General features: G+C 45.1%; 2 protein-coding genes across 2 annotated transcripts in view; one reads left to right on the plus strand and one right to left on the minus strand.

Annotated features, from left to right (window-relative positions):
- The window catches only part of foxred1 (FAD-dependent oxidoreductase domain containing 1), a 42,100-nt gene extending 22,562 nt beyond the window's left edge, over positions 1–19,538 (minus strand). The window contains exons 1-3 of the mRNA XM_080182222.1: positions 19,380–19,538; positions 7,927–8,147; positions 5,062–5,172 (exon numbers count right to left, since the gene is read on the minus strand). Of these exons, the coding sequence (XP_080038348.1) occupies positions 5,062–5,172; positions 7,927–8,147; positions 19,380–19,524 (477 nt within the window). The 5' untranslated portion in view covers positions 19,525–19,538. The remainder of the gene's footprint in view (positions 1–5,061; positions 5,173–7,926; positions 8,148–19,379) is intronic.
- Positions 19,539–20,091: 553 nt separating this feature from the next.
- The window catches only part of srpra (SRP receptor subunit alpha), a 41,030-nt gene continuing 38,295 nt past the window's right edge, over positions 20,092–22,826 (plus strand). Inside the window, exon 1 of the mRNA XM_080182229.1 lies at positions 20,092–20,283. Within this exon, the coding sequence (XP_080038355.1) occupies positions 20,167–20,283 (117 nt within the window). The 5' untranslated portion in view covers positions 20,092–20,166. The remainder of the gene's footprint in view (positions 20,284–22,826) is intronic.

The raw sequence follows: 22,826 nt of genomic DNA on the forward strand, positions 1-22,826 counted from the left end.
AAACATATATAGAGGAGCACAGAGGATTGTGGCTGCCATTAGTGGCTTTCTGAATTCTTGGTATCTGTGAAAAGTGCAGTGCTCTCTCAGACCATTAGCAGTTGTCCATTGGAAACATAATGAAATATTGCTTGTTCCAGTAAACAAGGCATCAGTCACACATGTACGTGTAGATTGCGTTGAGGCAGCTCAGAATGCTCCTGAGGCAACAAACCTGTGCTGAAGTTGCCCTTTCAGACCGGCTGTGATCTGGCTATGGTTTGGAGGTCTGATTTCTGCGCATGGTAATAAAATGCACATCATATGAAATACTATACAAATGTTTTACATATTCATTAGAGGCGTGGCAAATTTGCAAGTCTCTGCCATTGTAAGAAAGTCATAGATTTCCACAAAGATTTTGTGGGAAGGTACATGCCGGATTCCTCTAGGAAAACCTCACCTGCGCTGCATATCTACGCTGGTCTTCCTCATTGTCATCCAAAAATTCTCAAAATCCAAAATTTTAGGAAAATAAGTAAATGTTGGAGCACCAAAAACCCTTGGCAGAAAGACTTCGAAAGAATTGGTCAAGCAAAATGAAGCTTACAAAAAGGTCCAAAAATCCACATGAAATGTAGTTGATAAGAACATTAATGTTATTTTGCTTTTTTTTAATCTTACAGCTTGTAGAACTATAGTCCATTCTATATGGATGAAATTAACATTTGATTGAACTCCCATGTCCAAACTAGGTGACTGTGGTAGAGTCCCCCTCAGATGTCTATTGCTGCCCATTCAATTGTAAAGAAACTCTCAACTTTAAATCAGTTCATGTTGATACAGGTAGAGTGAAAGCCAATCCTTGTGAGTCATGGCTCACCATTCTAACATCACTTCCAGATACATTTTTATAATTTACGCTCATATTTATACACACCATTAACAATGTTTACTTGCTCTGATCCTTATTCATGTATGTGATTTCCACAACATAAAATATTCCCTTCAAAACTACACAATTAAAGTGGTTCAATAAAATAAACCCCAACTGTTAATTAAGGTGATTTGTGTTGCACAAACCTATCATCTTTACTTTAGAGCAGCACAGACTTGCAAGCAGCCTGACAGAGATTTATAAAATAATGGAAGGGCTGGATTGTGTGCCCAACGATAAGATTTTCCAGTTTGTCTGTTTTTTGGTTGTGTTTTGCTGGTTAGACCAGTAGTTCTCATCACTAACTGACCTTGAAACATTGGTGGTGAGCCGATTTCTTTTACTGCAGCAATCCATGTGATGTAGGTACACCATAGTGCTGTTAGGAAGGAACTTCCGGGATTTTGGCCCAATGACAGTGATGAAACAGCAATATGATTCCAAGTCAGGATAGTGTTTGGCTTGGAGGAAAACTTACTGGGGGCGGTGGTTCCTTTCATCTATTACCCTCATCAGTACAAGTGTTGGAAGTCCAAGGTTTGGAAGGTGTTGTTGAAGGAGACTTGGCCAGTTGCTGCAGTGCACCCTGTCGATGATGCACACTGCTACCATTCTGCATCAATGGTGGAGGGAATGAATGTTTAAAATAGTGGATGGGGTGCCAATCAAGCGCGTTGCATTGCCCTGTCAAGCTTGGGGCTGCACTCATCCAAGCAAGAGGAGAATATTCCATCTCACTGTTAACTGGTGCTTGTAGATGGTGGACAGGTCTTGGGAAGTGATGGTACAGCTCAGTGGTACAGCATGTGTCTGCAAATCACGAGGTTCCTGGCTCAAATCTGAGTGCCTCCTTCAATGATTGGCTGGCATGACATTCCAGGCACAGTAGTTAGCACTGCTGCCTCACAGTGCCAAAGATCCGGGTTCGAATCCTGACTTGGGTCACCATCTGTACAGAGTTTGCAAGTTCTCCCCATGCCTGCATAGGTTTCCTTCCATAGTTCATAGATGTGCAAGTTAGGTAGAGTGGCTGCAATATATTGTCCCTTAGCGTCAGGAGGATTAGAAGGGTAAATATGTCGGATTGAGGGGATAGGGTCTGGGTAGGATTTTCATTGGTGCAGGCCTGATCAACCAAGTGTCTTCTTTCTGCACTAGAAATTCTATGATGAAATGTTACTTGTCACAGGATTTCCAGTCTCTGATCTGGTCTTGCAAACACAGCATTTATATGTCTTGTCTAGTTCAGTTTCTGGTCTATGGTAACCCCAAGATGTTGACAGAAAGGGATTCAGCAATGGGAGTGCCCTCGAATACCGTAAGAAGTCTCACAACACCAGGTTAAAGTCCAACAGCTTTATCTGATAGCAAATACCACTAGCTTTTGGAACACTGCTCCTCCTTCAGGTGAGTGGGAGATCTGCTCACAAACAGGGCATATAAAGACAAAAACTTAATTGTAGAATAATGATTGAAATCTTTACAGCTAATCAAGTCTTAAATGTTCAGACAACGGGAGTGGAGAGAGTGTTAAGCACAAGTTAAAAAGACGTGTATTGAGTTAGACAGGTCATTTAGTGAGATGCTGCAAGTCCAGGTAAGTCATGTGGGTTACAGACAGCGTGACATGGACCGAAGATTCCAGTTGAGACTGTCCTTACATGGTGGAACTTGGCTATCAGTCTCTGCTCAGCGACTCTGCGCTGTCATGTGCCGCAAAGGCTGCCTTGGAGAACGCTTACCCGAATATCAAAGGCTGAATGCCTGTGACCGCTGAAGTGTTCCCCAACAGGAAGAGAACAGTCTTGCCTGGTGATTGTTGACCGGTATTCATTCATCTGTTGTGGTAGCGTCTGCATGGTCTCCCCAACGTACCATGCCTCAAGACATCCTTTCCTGCATGACACCATACAAACTGCACAGCAACCTCTTCAAGATGCGTTGAATCATCGACATGGATGCCAACTTCTCACACAATAACACCATCCACCAGGTACACTGTACGTACACTTGCAACTTAACCAATGTTGTCTTCCTGATACACTGTATATCGGGGAGATCATGCAGCACTCTGAATGCTAGTGACATTTGCTACCAAATAAACCTGTTGGACTTTAACCTGGTGTTGTGAGACTTCTTGCTGTGTTTACTCCAGTCCAACGCCAGCATTTCCACATAATGTCCTTGAATGCCACATGGGAGGTTAGATTCTCACTTGTTGGAGCTAGTCATTGCCTGACACGAATGTTACTTGCTACTTATCAGTCCAAGCCTGAAAGTCAATCAGGTAGTTCTGCATACAGGCAGATATTACTGCAGTATCTGAAGGGTCACACATGATGCTGAACATTGCTGGCGAGACCCCAGGAGACACGCTTTCAACTATGTGCAGATAGGAATAGATTAGATATTAGGTGATTTTTTTTGTGAAAATACTACTGACTGGTATGGTGGTTGCTAACACTCTGCCTGCCTTTAAAGTTGGGATAGGGGTGCAGGAATGGCTGGACCAGTTCTTAACTGGGTTAGAGGTTGCTTCTTATGTGGATTAATGAGTACGGTAACATATGTAACAACCTGACCTCCAGGGCTAGCTTTGATTCTGGAGGGGATCAGACAGGAATCTTCCAGTGTCTTTAATTTTCCTTGGTTTTTACTCTTTTGATTTGTTTCTCCCAGGAGGGTGCTGACTGTGTGTGGGGGTGCAGGAGGTATGGGGCTCTAGTAGGAAAGGTCTAATCACAATGCTCCAGCACCAGGATTGCAGGGTAGACTTAATGGATCAGCTGATATTTCTCTACCTGTTTTTATGTATTTGCTTACATTAAGGTTATCAGCTAAAATGTTGGCCAACGATCTTGATCAGCTTTTTATTTTCATTGGGCTCAAATTTTGGGAGTTACCTGTTGATGAAGGTGCAGATCAATTTTAATATTGAGGAAAAAGATACATCTCAAAAAACTATAGCCCTCAATTCAAATACAGCAAGTGCCAAGCTGCAAACCTAAACTTTTGTCTATTGTGAGACCTGATTCAAAATGCAGATGGGCAAAAAAAAACAAAAATTAACCACTGTCTGATAAACTTTATACTAAGCTTGCTCCAAGACAGTTACTGTAATGAGCTATTTTATGCTAACCACTGTATTACTAGTCATTTACTTTGGGACTAAAGCCTAGAAAATACTTTTGATCCACATTTGCAGGCGACAGCTTAGTATATTTTGGTGCAATTCATTTGTATGCCACGATCAGAGGGATGTGTGGCGAGTGTTCAGGATCTGGAACGCTGAGCAGCGTACCTGCTACTTTACCGGTCAAATCTGACACAGTAACGTAATCAGACCAAGGACAAGCTATAGCACAGAGCATGAATTTAAGAAGTGTTTAGCCATAAGGCTAGGTACACTGCCAGTGCATTACAGAAAAGTAAAGTTTATTTCTTAGTCACACGTAGGCTTACATTAACACTGCAATGAAGTTACTGTGAAAATCCCCTAATTGCCACACACCAGCACCTGTTCAGGTACACTTTAGCATGACCAATGCATCTAACCAGCACGTCTTTTAGACTGTGGGAGGAAACCGGAGCACCCAGAGGAAACTCACGCAGACACAGGGTGAACGTGCAGGCTCCGCACAGGAGTGATCCAAGTCAGGAATCGAACCTGGGTCCCTGGTGGTATGAGGTAGCAGTGTTATCCACTGTGCCACCCCCACAGAATTATACAGATTGGGGAAATTAAGCTTGTATCCCTCGTCCATACCAAATCATCTGATCTTATGGATGGTTATTGAAGTATAACTAGTGGCCAGGACAGAGGTAAGGAAATCAGAGTCAGAGTTCATGCAACAAAGGCTCAGACTCAACTCAGACAGTGTCAAATATTCTTCCAATACTCACTGTCTGGACTCAGAAGACCTTGTGGACATGGTTGCATTACCTGTAGAGCTGTGGCCCCATACAAGTCTACAAGCAGAGCAGAGCAGAGAAAATAGATGGCCAAAAAGAGGAAGTTGCCAAAGCTTTTTTTTCCAAAAAGGTTTTCAAGTCTGGGAATCCACCAGTAGACTTTTAACCTCCAAGAAACCATTCAAAAACACTAAGTAGCAACTAGCTATGTGAAGAACCCAAATTGCCCATACCTGTATATTGCGAAGAAAGTGAGCAGACTCAATTGACAGGTGGATGTTTTCTGGTAGAGAGAACTGCTGGCGAATTCCTCCTACTGATAAGACAGTGGATGCTTTGGCATACTGTGTGCAAAAGAAAATAAATTAGTGAGAGACAATCAGTAAAACGCCATCATACGTAAACCAGCGTCACAGAATGTCATTGTATCTATCCGTTGTGCCACACTGACACTAAAACATTTTCCTTCGTTATGTTTTTGCATCAACCAGTGGGTCCAAGTGAAGATACCACATTACTCCAGAGGAGGATAAAAACATGCAGAAATGAAAACAGCAGAAGTTCACATTTCCTTTCAAACCCAAATTACTCCGTTCTTCAAAAGAATGTGCTTATGTCCCTGGCTTTGAGTGAAGTCCAGACAACTGAACAATTTTCCCCTCTCTACTTGGGTCTGAGGCAATTTCAATCTACTTCCTTGTAAGTGCATGTCCAAAGCAGTAACAATTTGAAATTTGTTAAACTTTGAAGGGGATTAAGACACAACATAGCATCAAGTCTGTATCGCAATCCCATAAAAATTGCAGTTCCACACCAACGAAGGTCCTACAGAGGCTATATGGAAGAAAGGTTATCCTGCGCTGCTCTTAGACACAGCGGTGAGATTATACACCTACCTCAACTGTGAATCGTGCAAAACAGTGTGGCCAAAGAAAGGGGAAAGAGGAAAAGGTAAACATCAGAGGGATAATGTTTCAATTTTGTGAGGGAACTCAACCTTCATGAAAAATACAAGGATTCACCTGAGCTTTCATAAAAACATAAGAACTTGAAGCAGGAGTAGGCCATCTAGCCCTTTGAACCTGCCCCGCCATTCAACAAGATCATGGCTGATCTGAAGTGGATCAGTTCCACTTTCCTGCTTTCTCCCCATAACCCTTAATTCCTTTGTCTTTCAAAGTGCCCACCTATAGTAGCCCTAAGTCAGAAGGTTTTCCTTCAAAGACAAATAGAAATAATAATCAGATACTGCTTTACTATAATTGGGCCATCATCAACCCATGCATTTTAGTATTACAAGTGCTCAGTGAATGGTAGTCTATGAACTCATTGTTCTATTTCCATTGTTCTATTTCTACAGCCTTGAAACAATGCTTGAAAAATTAGGAAACACCCTTTTTAACCCAAAGGCACATTGACTTGTTTGGTACAATTTCATCTGGGAGCCAGTAAACAAGCATATCCATCAGTTGATGATCCATTCTATGTTTCTGACCCTACAGACAATACATCAAAAGTTAACTTTGGTGCATCTAAGCCATTCTTCTGAGCTTTGCCATCATTACCAGCTCTGTTGCAGAAAATGCTGCAAAAGGGACAGCAGAAAAATGGAAACAAAAAGCTCCAAGTTTTTCTTATTCGTTCATGGGACATGTGCGTCACTGGCTGGCCAATGTTCATTGCCCACGTCTAGTTGCCTAAGGGCAGTTGAGACTCAACCACATTGCTGTGGCTCTGGCTAAACAAATAGCAGTCCCCCCTCCACCCCCCAAAAAAAACGTGCTCTATCCCCTAAATTTGGAGAGAGCAGAAAGACTGAAAAAACAATGGGATGTAAGCAAGAACAAATGCTGAGGGAATTTACTGAAATGTGTCAGGTATGAGTGAGGTGGAGAGATTAGAGAAGCTGTTTGCTTCAGAACATTTTAAAAGGGTTGTTCAAAATGATGATAGAAACTATTTTCACTAGCTGAGAAGTGCTATGAGGAAAGGCTGAGCCTATTATCATCGAAGAGGTGATCTTATTGAAATAGACAAGATTTTTCAGGGTTTGACAGGTTGCTGGGATAATGTTTCTTCTCATGGTGGAACCTAGAACTAGAAGCAGAAAATATAAACAATGGGTTTCCCATTTAACATGGCAATTGGTTTGAGTGTCTTTGGAATTCTCTTCCACAGAAGGCAGTGGTGGGTGGATTATTGAATATATTCAAGGCTGAGTTTAGGCAGATTTTTTTTGTTGACGTGGGAGTCAAGAATTTTGGATTCAGGCAGCAATGTGCAATTAAGGTTACAATATAATTTAAGTTAATTGCCAAGAAAATTGGGGATGTTAGGGGAAAAGATCATGTGGACATGACAAGAAGTTTACTTCACAATGACGAATTATGAATGTAATGCAGGGTGGCACAGTGGTTAGCACTATGGCCTCACAGCGCCAGGGATCTGGGTTCAATTGCACCCTCAGGTGACTGTCAGTGAGGAGTTTGCACATTCTCCCTGTATCTGCGTGGATTTCCTCCAAGTGCTCTGGTTTCCTCCCACAGTCCAAAGATTGCAGGTTAGGTGGATTGGCCATTCTAAATTTCCCCTTAGCATCAGGGGGATTAGCAGGGTTAATACGTGGTGTTACAGGGATAGGGCTTGGGTGGGATTCTTGTTGGTGCAGGCTCGATGGGCCAAATAGCCTGCTTCTGCACTGTAGGGATTCTATCTGAAAGGGTGGTGGATGTAGTTTCAATAGGGTAAATAGAAAATTTGCGAAGATACGAAGGACGAACTGGGGAGGTGGACTAATTTGTTAACTCTTCCAAAAAGCCAGCAGAGAAAGAATGGCCCGAATGGCGTCTTGTTCCTCAGGGTTCTATGAAACTTCAAAATGTTACAACAGAATACAATACGGAGAGCATAAAATTAAGCTGAAATGAAATCCAAAACCAAAGAAAAAGAGCAGATGTAGCCCCAACAGTGCTTATACTTTTATTTTACAATCAGGGTTATAGATTAGAGTTGAAACACAGAATGAAATCTATCATGGTATTTTTCCTTGTAACATTAGGGTTTATTTGGCTCAGTTCCCTCGCTGGGAGTCTACTCACTGTTGGGTCTTTCTCTACCACCACCACTCGGACTCCTTCCCGGATTGCCTCTTTCTTCTTCAACCAGTAAGCAGTGGACCATCCAACAACTCCTCCGCCCACTATGACAATGTCAGCCCACTCGGGAGGCAGCCCAGAAGTCTGGTGCATTGGACTCCAGCCACTGCCAGGGAGCACTTCCTTCACTTTCCGCCTGAATTTGACAAACTCCTTTTCTAGATCTAGAACAGAGACAGAAGAGTTTTTAAAGGGCTGTTGATAGCTAGCAAAGGAAACACTAGGGTACCAAACACATTACTACCAAACCTTGTCCCGTCATTGCCCAACGACCCATGTACGTTTGGGTAGCATAGTATTAATGATGCTTGGCAAGTAATTCAGAGATCCAGGTTAATGGGAACAAGAGGCCATTCAGCCCTTTGAGCAAGCTCTGCCATTCAATAAGATCATAGCCGATCTTCTCCCTCAACATCATTTTCCTGCACTATCCCCGTCTCCCTTCACATTCTTAAATCTATCAATCTCAGCCTTTAACATGCTCGACGACTAAGTGCCCACACTCCTCATCTCACTCCTAAACAGCTTGCGCCTTATTCTGAGATTATGTCCCCTGGTTCCAGATAACCTTGATGTGGAAATGCCAGCATTAGACTGGAATAAGCACAGTAAGAAGTCTCACAACATCAGGTTAGAGTCCAACTGGTTTATTTGGTTGCCCAAGCTTTCGGAGTATCGCACCTTCAGATGAATGAGGAGTTGCGTTCACAAACAGGGCATATATAGACACAATCTCAATTTACAAGATAATGGTTGGAACGTGAGTCTTTACAGGTAATCAAGTCTTAAAAGTACAGACAATGTGAGTGGAGAGAGGGTTAAGCACAGGTTAAAGAGGTGTGTATTGTTTCCAGCCAGGACAATTGGTGAGACTGTGCAAGCTCAGGCACGAAAGCCTGTGAGTTTACTATCAAATAAATCGGTTGGACTAAAACCTGGTGTTGTCAGACTTTTTACTGTGTTTACCCCAGTCCAACACCAGCATATCCACATCATGGTTCTTTGTACAACAGATTTCAGGATGCTGTTGATGTAGCCGGAGACGTTCTCACACAATGTCCCATTGCCTGATACGATAGGACAGCTGGGTGTGTTGGTGTTATGTATTTTCGGGAGGCAGTAGAGATCTCCAACGCGGGGAGTACGTGGGACTAGAGCACAGAGGGTGCTCTGAAGATCTGGATCAAAGGCCTTGATCAGTCTATTGAGTTGACGGGTGTGTTCTTTGGTTGGATCTGCTCAGATGAGGAGGATCACAACAGACACCTACAGACGCTGGAAATTGCCCTCATAATATGGCATTCGACTCATCGACTGAAAGTTCCGATGCACCACAGCAAAAAACTGCACTGACCTTTAGGGACACGGCGGACAGAGTACTCTTCGTCATCCAGTACTTCCCCAGAGCGGACAAGCTACAACATCTTCTCCAGAGCCTTCAACATGTCGTCAATGGAGACTAACATCTTGCCAAGGCCATCTCCACACCCCCAACTTCTTGCCTTCAAACAACCGCACAACCACAAACAGACCATTGTCTGCAACAAATTACCCAGCTTTCGGGGAACAGTGACCACGACACCACACAACCCTGCCACAGTAACCTCTGCAAGACGTGCCGGATCATCAACATGGTTGCCATCGTCTCATGTGAGAACACAATCCACCAGGTACACGGTACATACTCTTGCAACTCGACCACGCTGTCTGATATGCTGCAGGAAAGGACGTCTCGAGGCATGGTACATTGGGAAGACCATGCAGATGTTATGACAACAGATGAATGAACACCGCTTGACAATCACCGGGCAGGAGTGTTCTCCACCTGCCAGGGAACACTTCAGCAGTCATGGGCATTCAGCCTCTGATCTTCAGGTAACCATTCTCCAAGGCGACCTTCACGCCACACGACAATGCAGAATTGCTGAGCAGAAACTGATAGCCAAGTTCCGCACACGAGGATGGCTTCAACCGGGATCTTGGGGTCATGTCACACTATCTGGAACCCCCACAACTTGCCTGGGTTTGCAAAATCTCACAAACGGTCCTGGCTGGAGACAATACACACCTCTTTAACCTGTGCTTAACCCTCTCTCCACTACATTGCCTGTAAAGATTTGCATTCCAAACATTATCTTGTAATTGAGTTTGTGTCTATATATGCCCTGTTTGTGAACACATCTCCTCACTCACCTGAAGAAGCGACACTTTGAAAGCTTGTGCTACCAAATAAACATGTTGGACTTTAACCTGGTGTTGAGACTTCTTACTGTCCAGACAACCTGCCACCCCTACCAAGGGAAACTTCTCTCTGCACCTAACTGATAAGAATTTTGTATGTTTGAACAAGATCACTTTACATTCTTCGAAACTCCAAGGCCCAGTGTATTTAACCTTTCCTTATAGTAATTTAGAGTCAATCCCTCCATTCGAGAGATTAATTTTGTGAACCTTTGACACACCCAGGGGGCAGGGATTCAGATCCATCACAGCAACTGATGGAACTTGAATTCAGTTAATGAAGCTAGTATAAACATGAAACCATCAATTATTTTTAAAACCCATCTCGTTTAGTAATGTTCTTCAGGGAAGGGTATCAGCACTGCTTACCTGATCTAGCTGACATATGACCTCTAGACCCACAGCAATGTGATTGACTCTTAATTACTGTCTCTGGCAAGTCACTCAATCCAAGGGCAGCTGATAATGGCCAACAAGTGCCAGCCTTGCCAATGACACCCACATCCCACGAAAGAATAGGAACATCAGATTTAGAAGCAGGAGAGGGCAATTCAGCCTTTCGAGCCTGTTCCACCATTCAATCAGATCATGGCTGATCTCTCCCTTGTCTCAAATCTACCTTCCCCCCCATTCACTATTCCCCTCCTCTTTATTAAGAATATATCTATCGCCTTCTTGAAACCTTTCAATGATTCAAGCTCCACAGTGCTATGAGACAGCGAGTTCCACAAATGCACCACTCTGAGAGAAGTAGTTCCTCCTCAACTCAGTTTTAAATCTACTGACTCTCGACCCATACCTGTGATCTCTTGTTCTAGATTGCCTCATTAGAGGAAACAACTGATCTATATTTACTTTTATCAATCCCTTTTGAAATTTTATATACCTTGGTCAGATCCCATTCCAATCTCCAGCAAGTACAAGCTCAAACTGTTTAATCTCTCCTCGTACATCAACCCCCTCATCCCTGGAATCAATTTGGTGAACTGTCTCCAAATGCCACCACATCCTTCCTCAAATAAGGAGACCAAAACGGGACATAATACTCCAGATCCAATTGCAACAACACTTCTCTACTTTTATACACCAGAATAAAGAAAAAGAAATTCCAGCAAGAGGTGTAAAGAACTTGAGCCAATTTTACCCTTCTTGACTTAAGGAGGCTGAGGTCAATGATAACCCCCAATATTGTTGCCCTGGCTAGAAGGAGTAACTCAGTACTAATCAGAGGTCAAACCTGAATGTTCCAGTTAAAAACTGAGCAACTGGCAGGTGATGGGGTTTATTTTTCAAAATCAGTAAGCTATCAAAGTTTAAGTTGGAGCATATTTCAAGAATTGTTGCTGATCAGATTGGAAAGCTCATGGCAAATATTTGCTGCAGAGGATTGAGAATCATTGATGGCATAGGAGGAGATAATTAGGACCATGAAGTCCAAGCCTGTTCTCCATAGGGTAATGCAGTTAATCCCGTGCTCTATCCAAGTCAATTCTTTTGGCCAGGTTCATTTCCTACAAGTGCCCATCCAATTTCCTTTCAAAATAAACGGTATCTTGCACTTTATTGCAGCTTAATAATGTTCCAAGAGGCTTCGTAGCTGTGCTGTCAAACAACATGTGATACCAAGCTACAAAGAGGATATATATTAGGTCAGGCTTGCTCAAAGAGGTAGGGTGGAAGGAGTACCTCATGGTACTGAGATTTAGAGAGGGTTTTCAAAGTATAGATAGGGCCTCAGCACAGCCACCAGTATTGAAGGAAAATCAAGGATGTGCAGGAGATCAGAACTGGAGCAATGCAGTGTATTTGGAGGATTGTGAAGCTATCTGAGATTACAAAAATAGGGAGAGATGAGGTCATGGAGTGTTGGAGGATTTGAAAACAGATGTTAAACAGCTCTCAGCCAGAATTATGTTCATATTAAATAGACCATAAGAAAATAGGAGCATAAGTAGGCCATTCGGCCCATCGAGTCTGCTCAATGAGATCATGACTGCTTTGATAATGAGTGCCTGGTTAACACACAAGGACCAGCTGATTTCACAGGATACTGCAGTGCAGAAGAGGCTCTTCGTCCTATCGAGTCTGCACTGACACATGAAAGGTCCTGGCCTGCCCACCTAAGCCCACTTGCCAGCACTTGGCCCATAGCCTTGAATATTATGACATGCCAAGCACTCATCCAGGTATTTTTTAAAAGGATGAGAGGCAACCCACCTCCACCATCTTCCCAGGCAGTGCATTCCAGACCGTCACCCCCCTCTGGGTAAAAAGGTTTTTCCTCAAATGCCCCTAAACTTTCCACCCTTCACTTTTAACTTGTGCCCCCTCATAACAGACCCTTCAGCTAAGAAGAACAGTTGCTGCCTATCCACCCTGTCCATGCCCCTCATAACCTTGACCACCTCAATCAGGTCACTCCTCAGTCTTCTCTGCTCCAGAGAAAACAATCCAAGCCAATGCAACCTCTCTTTATAACTTAAATGTTCATCCCAGGCAACATCCTGGTGATCTCTGCTGCACCCTTTCCAATGCGATCACATCCTTCCTATAACATGGTAACCAGAAAGTGCTCTAGCTGTGGCGTCAAAGTTCTATACTCCATCATGACCTCTCTGCTTTTGTAATCTGTACCCTGATTGATAAAGGTGAGTGTGCTACATGCCTTTTTCACCACTCTACTAACCTGCCTTTCCATCTTCAGAAATCTATGAACGAACTCATCAAGGTCCCTTTGTTCTTTGGAACTTTCCAGTGTCAGACCTTTCATAGTATACTTCCTTGTTAAATTACTCCTTCCAAAGTGTATCACCTCAAACCTTTCAGAGTTAAATTCCATGGACCACTTATCCACCTATTTGACCATCTTATCTATATCTCCCTGAAACCCAAGTCACTCAACCTCACTGTTAACATCTGGCCAATCTTTGTGTCATCAGCAAACTTACTGATCCTAACACTCCACGGTCATCCATCTTGCACTTTCTGTACTCCAATATTGCCTCCGCAGACTTACTCCTATTATACTTGTTAAAAGCCTTGTTTTCCTTCTCATTGTACCTCTGGTCATCCATGGTTCTCTGGGTTTGTTACATCTTCCTATTATCCTAGAGGGAAATAGAGGCCTGTGCCCTTCCCACTTCATCTTTGAATGCCCCCTCTCTGCCCTTCTGTAGATTTCCCCACAAATAACTTGCTCCAGTCTACCCCTTGGCCAAATCCTGCCGTTTTTTTCAAATCTAATCTCCCTCAATCATTATTCTATCAAATAAATTGAAGAGTCAGTTTTAAAGAGATATATTAGTCTGTACACTGAATAAATATATACACACACAATCACTTGTATCCATTCATCCCTACTATGTCAAAAAAAAATCAAAAGATCTCGCTCCTGAATGCTATCGAGATCAAGCGCTGCTGCTGATATTGGATGAGGACAAGATTAGGCTGAATCACCGTTCCCAGACACACAAACGGTGTGCTGGTTGTTACAGTAAAGTTCAGAATATATCTGGCATCAGAGGGAACTAAACCAAAGTGAAAGGTTTCAGCAAGAGAAAAACGAGCGAGAGCAAAAGCAAAACAGTCCAAAGACATGCGGGTTAGGTTGACTGGCCATGCTAAATTGCACGGTGTCCTGAGGTGGAATTGTTGTTGGTGCAGTCTCGATGGGCCAAATGGCCTCCTTCTGCACTGTAGCATTTCTATGATTTGATCAAGAATGGAGTTATTGTAATTTCAGGATAGAAGGGTATTATATGGAGACTGTGCTTGATCCAATTTGGACCTATCTATTCCACTCCTGTTCTTATTCCTTGCTTTTGCACCCTGCATTTTTCTCTTCTGTTTACTTACTTCTCATGATTAACTGATGTCCACATCCCACATTCATCTTAATAACCACATTGTACGGCAGTGTGTTAGGGCTTCAGTAATTTTTTTCAACTACTGCAAAGTTCACAAACACTTCGGCAAATATCCCTTAGAACCTCCCCTTTTGTGCTTGTGGCATAAATCCTAAATATATGCCTATTTGCTAATGATTCACAATAGGTGGGAATAATCTTTTACCATTTACCCTTGTGAATGCCACCAATTTTTTTTACTTTTACTGGGTTCACATTAACTTTGTCCATGAGACGGTTACCAGAGTAATCCAATGAAATGACCCCTTAGTCGAGTGTAGTAAAGATTTCCTTGGAATGCACTGCAATTTCTTGGCAGAGAGAGAACTCATTTTGTTAAGAAAATTAAAGTAGTTAAGATTTATTGATTAGTCAAAAGAACAAAAGAACAAAAACAGCCCGGGAAACAGGCTCTTCGGCCCAACGAGCCCGCGCCGCCATTTCAACATTACCAGTCCCCCCCTCCACCCATGACCCTTATCTATTGTTTTATGGCAATCCACATTGAGGGAAACTAATTTAGGGACAATTTATTACCTCCAATCAGCCTAATAGCACATCTTTGGGGTGTGGGAGGAAACCGGAGCACCCGGAGAAAACCCACGCAAGCACAAGGAGAATGTGCAAACTCCCACAGACACTGGCCCAAATCCATGTGTCTGCACAGCAAACACTGATAGTCACTGAGCTGTCGTGTTGCCCAGTATCTGGTCCAGTTTAAGCACACACTAACGACATGAAGCACTAGGCCAATCTCGAACATTCAAGAGCAGACCAAGTACGACCCATCGCATGTATGCCCCTCGTTGGACAAGGTGGACCAACTTAAAACCTGTGAATTAAGAGAAAAAACATTATCATACCACATCCTTTTACATTACCAGGGACGTCCCAATGCTAATGAACCTTATTTAAAACAATCTCCTATATCCTCCCATCTCCAAACCACTCATGTGCCTGTCTAAGTCACTCTTAAACAACTCTAGCGTGCTTGCCTCCACCACCTTACTTGGCAGAGCATTCCATACCCCCACTACCCTCTATGTGAAAAACCTCCCTCTAATATCTGTGTTATACCTCTCCCCGCTCACCTTAAGCTCATGGCCCCTCGTACTGTGTGTCTCTAACATAGGAAATAGCTTACCTCTGTTTACTCTATCTATACCCTTCATCATCTTATATACCTCTATTAGTTACCCCCTCAGTCGCCATCTTTCAAGGGAAAACAGTCCCAATTTGTTCAATCTTTCCTCATAATCCAGTCCTTCCATACCAGGCAACATCCTGGTAAACCTCCTCTGCACTCTCTCCAGAAGCTCCACGTCCTTCCGGTAGTAAGGCGACCAGAACTGGACGCAGTACTCTAAATGCAGCCTAACCAACGTTCTATACAACTGCAACATTAGACTCCAGCTCTTATATTCTATACCCCTTCCTATAAAGGCTAACATACCATAGGCTTTCTTCACAACCTTCTTCACTTGTACTGCCACCTTCAAAGACTTGTGCACTTGCACCGCCAGGTCTCGCTGCATTTCTATACTCTTTATGGGTCTACCCTTTATCATATAACTCCCCCCTACATTGTTCCAGCCAAAATGCATCACCTCACATTTATCCGGATTAAACTCCATTTGACATATATCTGCCCAATTTACCAGCCTATCAATATCCCATTGTATTGCCAGACACTGCTCCTCACTGCCCGCCAATCCAGCCATCTTGGTGTCATCAGCAAATTTGCTGATCACACCACTTACTCCCTCTTCCAAGTCATTTATATATACTACAAAGAGAAGAGGTCCCAGTACTGAGCCCTGCGACCCACCACTAGTGACAGACCTCCAGCTAGAAAAGGACCCCTCCACTACTACTCTCTGTCTCCTCTTAGCAAGCCAATTCTCAACCCATCTAGATACCTGGCCATGTATCGCATGAGCCTTAATCTTTTCTACCAACCTACCATGAGGGACTTTGTCAAACGCCTTACTGAAATCCACATAGACAACATCAACGGCTCATCCTTCGTCGACCGTTTTTGTCACCTCCTCAAAAAATTCTACCAGATTCGTAAGGCAAGACTTCTCCTTTACAAAGCCATGCTGTGTATACTTAATCAGATCGCAACGCTCTAAGTGCTCATACATCCTATCCCTAAGAATCCTCTCCAGCAACTTGCCTACCACTGACGTCAAACTCACCGGCCTATAGTTACCCAGGTTATCCCTCCTACCCTTTTAAAACAACGGTACCACGTTCGCTATCCTCCAGTCCTCTGGGACCTCACCTGTGTCCAAAGAGACAAAGATTTGCATCAGAGGCCCAGCAATTTCATCTCTCGCCTCCCTAAGCAGCCTGGGATAAATGCCATCGGGCCCCGGAGATTTATCAGTTTTAATGCTACCTAAAAGCCCTAACACTTCTTCCCTCGTAATCGATAGTTCCTTCAATTGGTCTACAGCTCCCTCGATGACCGTACCAGACATCAAGCCCCTCTCCTTTGTGAATACTGACGTAAAGTATTCATTCAGGATCTCCCCCATTCCCTCAGACTCTAAGCACAATTCCCCTCGTCTGTCCCTGAGGGGACCGATTTTTCCCCTAGCCATCCATTTGCTCCTAACATAGGAGTCAAACGCCTTTGGATTTTCCTTAATCCTACATGACAAAGCCATTTCATGTCCCCTTTTTGCCCTCCTAACTCCCCTTTTGAGATCCCTCCTACTCTCTCTGTCACAAGTAAGGCTTACATTAGCGCTGCAACGAAGTTACTGTGAAATTCTCCCAGTCGCCACACTCCGGCACCTGTTTGGGTCAATGCACCTAACCAGCACATCTTTCAGAACGTGGAGGAAACCGGAGCACCCAGAGGACTGGAGGAAACCCATGCAGACACAGGGAGAACACGCAAACACTGTCTACATAGATAGTGACCCAAGCTGGGAATCAGACCCGAGTCCCTGGTGCTGTGAGGCAGCAGTGCGAACCACTGTGCCACCACGCTGTCAGTTAGAATAGTGGTGAAGTTAACCCACAAAAATACATTCAAAAGAAACACTCCTGCTCACTTGCCCTACACCTGGACTGAGATGGCTGTTAAAGCTGCTAACCTTACTGGATACAAAGCATGGGAGATTGGGGGTGAGGGTAATCCACAAAGCATCTGGGGAAATATCACTTTCCCTCCAAAATCAAAGATCACAGTGAAAATGCAATCACATTTCTATTTACATCAGTTCTTTGTATTGAGAACAGTGAATCCTAGATACACCAGATTACGATCTTGATTTTTCAGGTGAGACTCTGCCAATGGTCTTTACGTTCAGCAATAGCCTTACTGTAGGAGATATGTTCTTGAATGGTTTCCCGTCACATTTTCTTATTCTCTGAAATTTGCTCTCACTTAAGAATGCACATATATTTTGTTTCAGGTTTTTTTTAAAGCAGATTGCTCTGCGCGAACTAGCTGACCTACTTCCTTCAATACAACAACGAGCGCACTTCAATCCCTTCGAACAGACTTTGGGTCATGAGAAATTATGGAAGGGGCTGTTATGCTACATGTTGGGTGTTGTTGGTTCCTCAAAGCTGAGGACTGCCCAGATCTCTGGCCATCTCAATTTCTCTACCTTATGGTGGAGATTAAGGTCATGCTTGGCCTTGGGAGGGCGAGGGCTTGGAAAGTACGTCTGGAGTGAGTGAGGTGGAAGTGAGTGTGAATGTGTGTGTGGAGGGCAGTGCGAGACATTGAGCGAGTGAAGTTAAAGTTAATTTATTAGTCACAAGAAGGCTTACATTACTGTGACATTACTGTGCAAATTTGCTAGTAGCCATACTCTGGCGCCTGGACAGATACACTGAGGGAGAATTTAGCACTAACAATGCACCTAACCAGCATGTCTCTCCAACTGTGGGAGGAAACCGGAGCACCCAGAGGAAACCCATGCAGACATGGGGAGAATGTGCAAACTCCACACAGACCCAAGCCAGGAATCAAACATAGGTCCCTAGTGCTGTGAGACAGCAGTGCTAACCACTGTGCCACCGTGACACCCGAGGTGAGCCAGTCTGCCTTTTCTCATTCATACTTATGCTCCAACACATACACAAGTACCCACTCTCTCACTTGCCCACCCATATACACTGACCTTCTCACACCCTGGGACTTTTACTACTTACTCTTTAACTTAATAATTTACTGCAATGATATTGCTGGCCTCCTGCTGAGCAATTGTTTCTTTCCGAAAAGTTCAACTTGGTTAGAAGTTCAGTTTGTCCAACCAAACACTATCATTCTGAAATGTTCTCATTGGTCCCTCAAGGGAAAAAAATATGCAATATGGCCCTTAACAAAAGGGTTGAGCAAACCTGCTTTACAGCATCCTCTATTTGTACCATCATTTATATGATTCCAGCTCTATTGTCTAATTTGGTGTCTATGGGAGTATACCCTATTTTGTGGTAAATCAAATAGCCAATTAAACTAAATCAACTAAATGGACTGAGGGACATCAAAGGAGCAGCCCCTTAAAGGAGGTACTGCCCAAAGCAATAAACTTAGAACCTCAAACCAAAACACGATTAAGAGTCGATAACACACCTCAGTCCCCACAGTGCCCACCAGGCATGATTGTCCGCGACAGTGCCAGTGGACACCAAGGGCTCTATGTGAATATGCTGTACACAAATTGATCAAGATGCTTAGATACATAGCTGTAAACACACAGGGCCGCACAGTGGTTAGCACTGCTGTCTCACAGCACCAGAGACACAGGTTTGATTCCTGGTTTGGATGATTGTGGAGTCTGTACATTCTCCCCATGTCTACATGGGTTTCCTCCAGGTGCTACAGTTTCCTCCCACAGTCGGAAAGACGCGCTGGTTAGGTGCGTTTACCTTGCTAAATTTTCCCTTGGTGTACCCGCGCTGGAGTGCAGCAACTAGAGGATTTTCTCAGTAACTTCAGTGCAGTGTTAATGTAAACCTACTTGTGACACCAATAAACTAACTTTTAAAACACACAAGGAGTTGAAGCTACGACAGCTCTTCCTGTGCAACGTACAAAGTTACAACAGAGTCCAGCTGGAACAGACCTGGCATTAACTGTCAATTCTTTCCTGGGCTGGATTTTGAGTTGTTGAGGAACTCTTGTCCAGTTAATGAGTGAAGATGCTGCAGGACTCAAATCTGCTGCACAGGCTAACGAAAGCATGGTGAGGGGCAAATCAGGTCACCCTCAAAGGTGCTCACCTTGAAAGAAGTCGTCGCGTTTCAGTGCCCGGGCGCTGCTGCTGACGGCGACCCGGCTTTGCCTCGGGCTTGCCGGGCAGGGAGAGCGGCGAAGGAAGCTCAGCGGGGCCAGAGCTCGCAGCCCGCGACCAGCACAGGGCAACATTGCAGCCAGCTCACTGAGACACTGAGCGGAGTGCGCAGGCGCCACGGGGTGGGCGGGGCCGACCAGCATTCCGTCGCTGGGCGTCATACGTTGCTGCGTCAGCCCGTCGCTGCGCACTTACGTCACTGCATCATCTCGCCATCATACGTCAATGCGTTACCACCCAAAATGGCAAGCAGCCCGTCACGTGACGCGGCCTCTTGTTTTTCCTTCCTCTTTCCCTTCATGGGCGGGAATCAAAATAAATCATCAAGACAAATAAATATGTCATCTGATCTCCCCGCCCCTTTAATAAAACGGAGCTGCTCCCTCTCTGCACAGACACTTTGTCATATTCCTCTCAGACGCTGTTCATTCTCTCCCTCAGTTTTACTTAAAAGCTATTTAGCGCCTCGAGAGCTTTTCTGGCTGGGAATCACAATCAGGGACAGTTCCAGCCTCAGCCCCGCTTTCGAACTGTGTGTGAGTGAATCCACCCCCCCCGGCTGTACAGTGTCAGTGTGCACCCCCTCCCCCGCTGCCCAGCCCGGCACCAGTGACCGTCTCCAGGAAGTGACGCGATCGAGCGGAAGTGACGCGCCGGCGCTGACGTGTCCCCCAGTGTCCTGGATCTTTCTGGATGGTTCTCGGGCCGCTCGCGACATGCTGGACTTCTTCAGCATCTTCAGCAAGGGCGGCATCGTGCTCTGGTGCTTCCAGGGGGTGAGCAGCCCCTTCAGCGGCACCGTCAATGCGCTCATTCGGAGCGTCATCCTCCAGGTGAGGGGGCGAGGGAGGCCGGGGCTCCCCGCGGGAAAGAAAGAAAACCGGGACCCCCGGGAGGATAGAGAGAGACCAGGGCCGCCACGGGAGAGAGAGAGAGAGACCAGAACCCCCGGGAGAGGACCCCCGGGAGAGAGAAAGACCAGAACTCCCGGGAGAGAGAGAGACCAGAACCCCCGGGAGAGGACCCCCGGGAGAGAGAAAGACCAGAACCCCCGGGAGAGAGAGACACACACAAGGATCCCTGGAGGGAGGCGGGGAGAGAGAAAGACACACAAGGATCCCTGGAGGGAGGCGGGGGAGAGAGAGACACAAGGATTCCTGGAGGGAGGCGGGGAGAGAGAAAGACACACAAGGATCCCCGGAGGGAGGCGGGGAGAGAGAGACACACAAGGATCCCCGGAGGGAGGCGGGGAGAGAGAGACACACAAGGATCCCCGGAGGGAGGCGGGGAGAGAGAGACACACAAGGATCCCCGGAGGGAGGCGGGGAGAGAGAGACACACAAGGATCCCCGGAGGGAGGCGGGGGAGAGAGAGAGGGAGACACACACACACAAAGATTCCCGGAGGGAGAGGGGGGAGAGAGAGAGGGAGACACACACACACAAAGATCCCCGGAGGATGGGGGGGGGGGGGGAGAGAGAAAGAGAGAGACACACACACAAAGATCCCCGGAGGGAGAGGGGGGGGGAGAGAGAGAGAGACACACACACATACACACACACTCAAGGATCCCCGGAGGGAGGGGGGGGGAGAGAGGGGCCAGGACCTTCGGGGTTGGGGGGAGAGACCAGGATCCCGGGGCGGGGAGGGGTGAGAAAGACCAGGACTCCCGGGGGTGGGGGAGAGAGAGACCAGGACTCGCGGGGGGCGGGGGAGGAAGAGAGAGACCAGGATCCCAGGGAGGGGGGAGTAAAGAGACTGGGATCCCAGGTCTAAACTGCATTTAGCACGTCACTATTCTCCAGTTGGGGATTATCCCTCAAAGTAGCTGTAACTGGTATGAAGTGTAACAGCTGTAACATTAGACCAGGTAAGATGAGGACTGAATTTAAACTTGTTGGGGAGATGCTGGTGTTGGACTAGGGTGGGCACAGTAAGAAGTCTCTCAACATCAGGTTGAAGTCCAACAGGTTTATTTGGAATCATGAGCTTTCGGAGCGCTGCTCCTTCAGGTGAGTGGAGGCTAGTTCACAAACACGGTATATGTTGGCAAAGAGACAATCGCAATGTTCCCAATTGTTTTTGTGATGATTGAGTGGCACAGTGGTTAGTATTGCTGCCTCATAACGCCAGGGACCTGGGTTCAATGCTAGTCTTGGGCCACAGTCTGAAGAATCTGCACATTCTCCCCATGTCTATGTGGGTTTCTTCCGGTTTCCTCCCACAGTTCAAAGATGTGCGGATTAGGTGGATTGGCCAGGCTAAATTGATCCTAGTGTCTGGGGAATTAGCAGGTTAAATGTGTGGGGTTGTGGTAATAGGGTCTGGGTGAATTGTGGTTGGTGCTGACTCGATGGGCTGAATGGCCTCCATCTGCACTGTTGGGATTCTGTGCAAGATAATTACAGAATAGAACGTGAAGTATAGTTGGAATGCAAGCCTTTCCAGGCAATCAAGTCTTTACAGGTACAAACAGCCTTCGATCTTAGGGTAAGCATTTTCCAAGGCGGCCTTCAAGACAATCATCGAACAGAAACTGATAGCCAAGTTCTGCATGCATGAGAATGGCCTCAACTGGGATCTTGGATTCATGTCACGCTACTTGTAACCCCCCCACCATACTGCCTGGGTTTGCAAAATCCTACTAACTGTCCTGGTTTGAGACAATTCACACCTTTTATAATCTGTGATTATCCCTTTCTGCGTGCACGCTGTTTGTACCTGTGTAGACTTTCATTCCAACCATTCTTCACATTCTAATCTGTAACTATCTTGCATCTGTGTCTTTATCTTTCTATGCTGTGTTTGTGAACTAATCTACAATCACCTGATGAAGAAGCAATGCACCTAAAGCTTGTGATTCCAAATAAACCTGTTGGACTTCAACCTGGTGTGAGACTTCTTCCTGTGCTCGTTAAACTTGGCAATATTTGATATATTATTGCCGCATGTATTGGGATACCATGAAAAGTATTATTCTTGTGTGCTATACAGACAAAAATGCTATTCATATAGAAGGAAAAGAGAGAATGCAGAATGTAGTGTTACAGTCATAGCTAGGATATAGAGAAAGATTAGCTTAATATGGGGTTGACCCATTGAAATGTCTGGCAGCAGGGAAGAAGCTGTTCTTGAGTCGATGTATCGCCTATGTCAGATACCTAAGTGCCCGATATACAACGGAGAACAATTGCCCCATGTCACTGCATTAGCAGTTTGTCATATCCAGTTTTGAGCTGATGGATGGTTTTCAATCACTGCACTGAATTTGGTGAAAGATTTGCCATTCTGTAGCATCTTTCACAAATTCAGGATGTCTCAGTATTTAAAAAATGCTTTTGAAGTGCAGCAGCCAGTTTGGGCACAGCAAGGTCCT

The sequence above is a fragment of the Carcharhinus amblyrhynchos genome, unplaced genomic scaffold (genome assembly GCF_965287045.1).
Source record: "Carcharhinus amblyrhynchos unplaced genomic scaffold, sCarAmb.v2.hapA scaffold_49, whole genome shotgun sequence".
In the NCBI taxonomy this organism is placed as follows: Eukaryota; Metazoa; Chordata; class Chondrichthyes; order Carcharhiniformes; family Carcharhinidae; genus Carcharhinus; species Carcharhinus amblyrhynchos.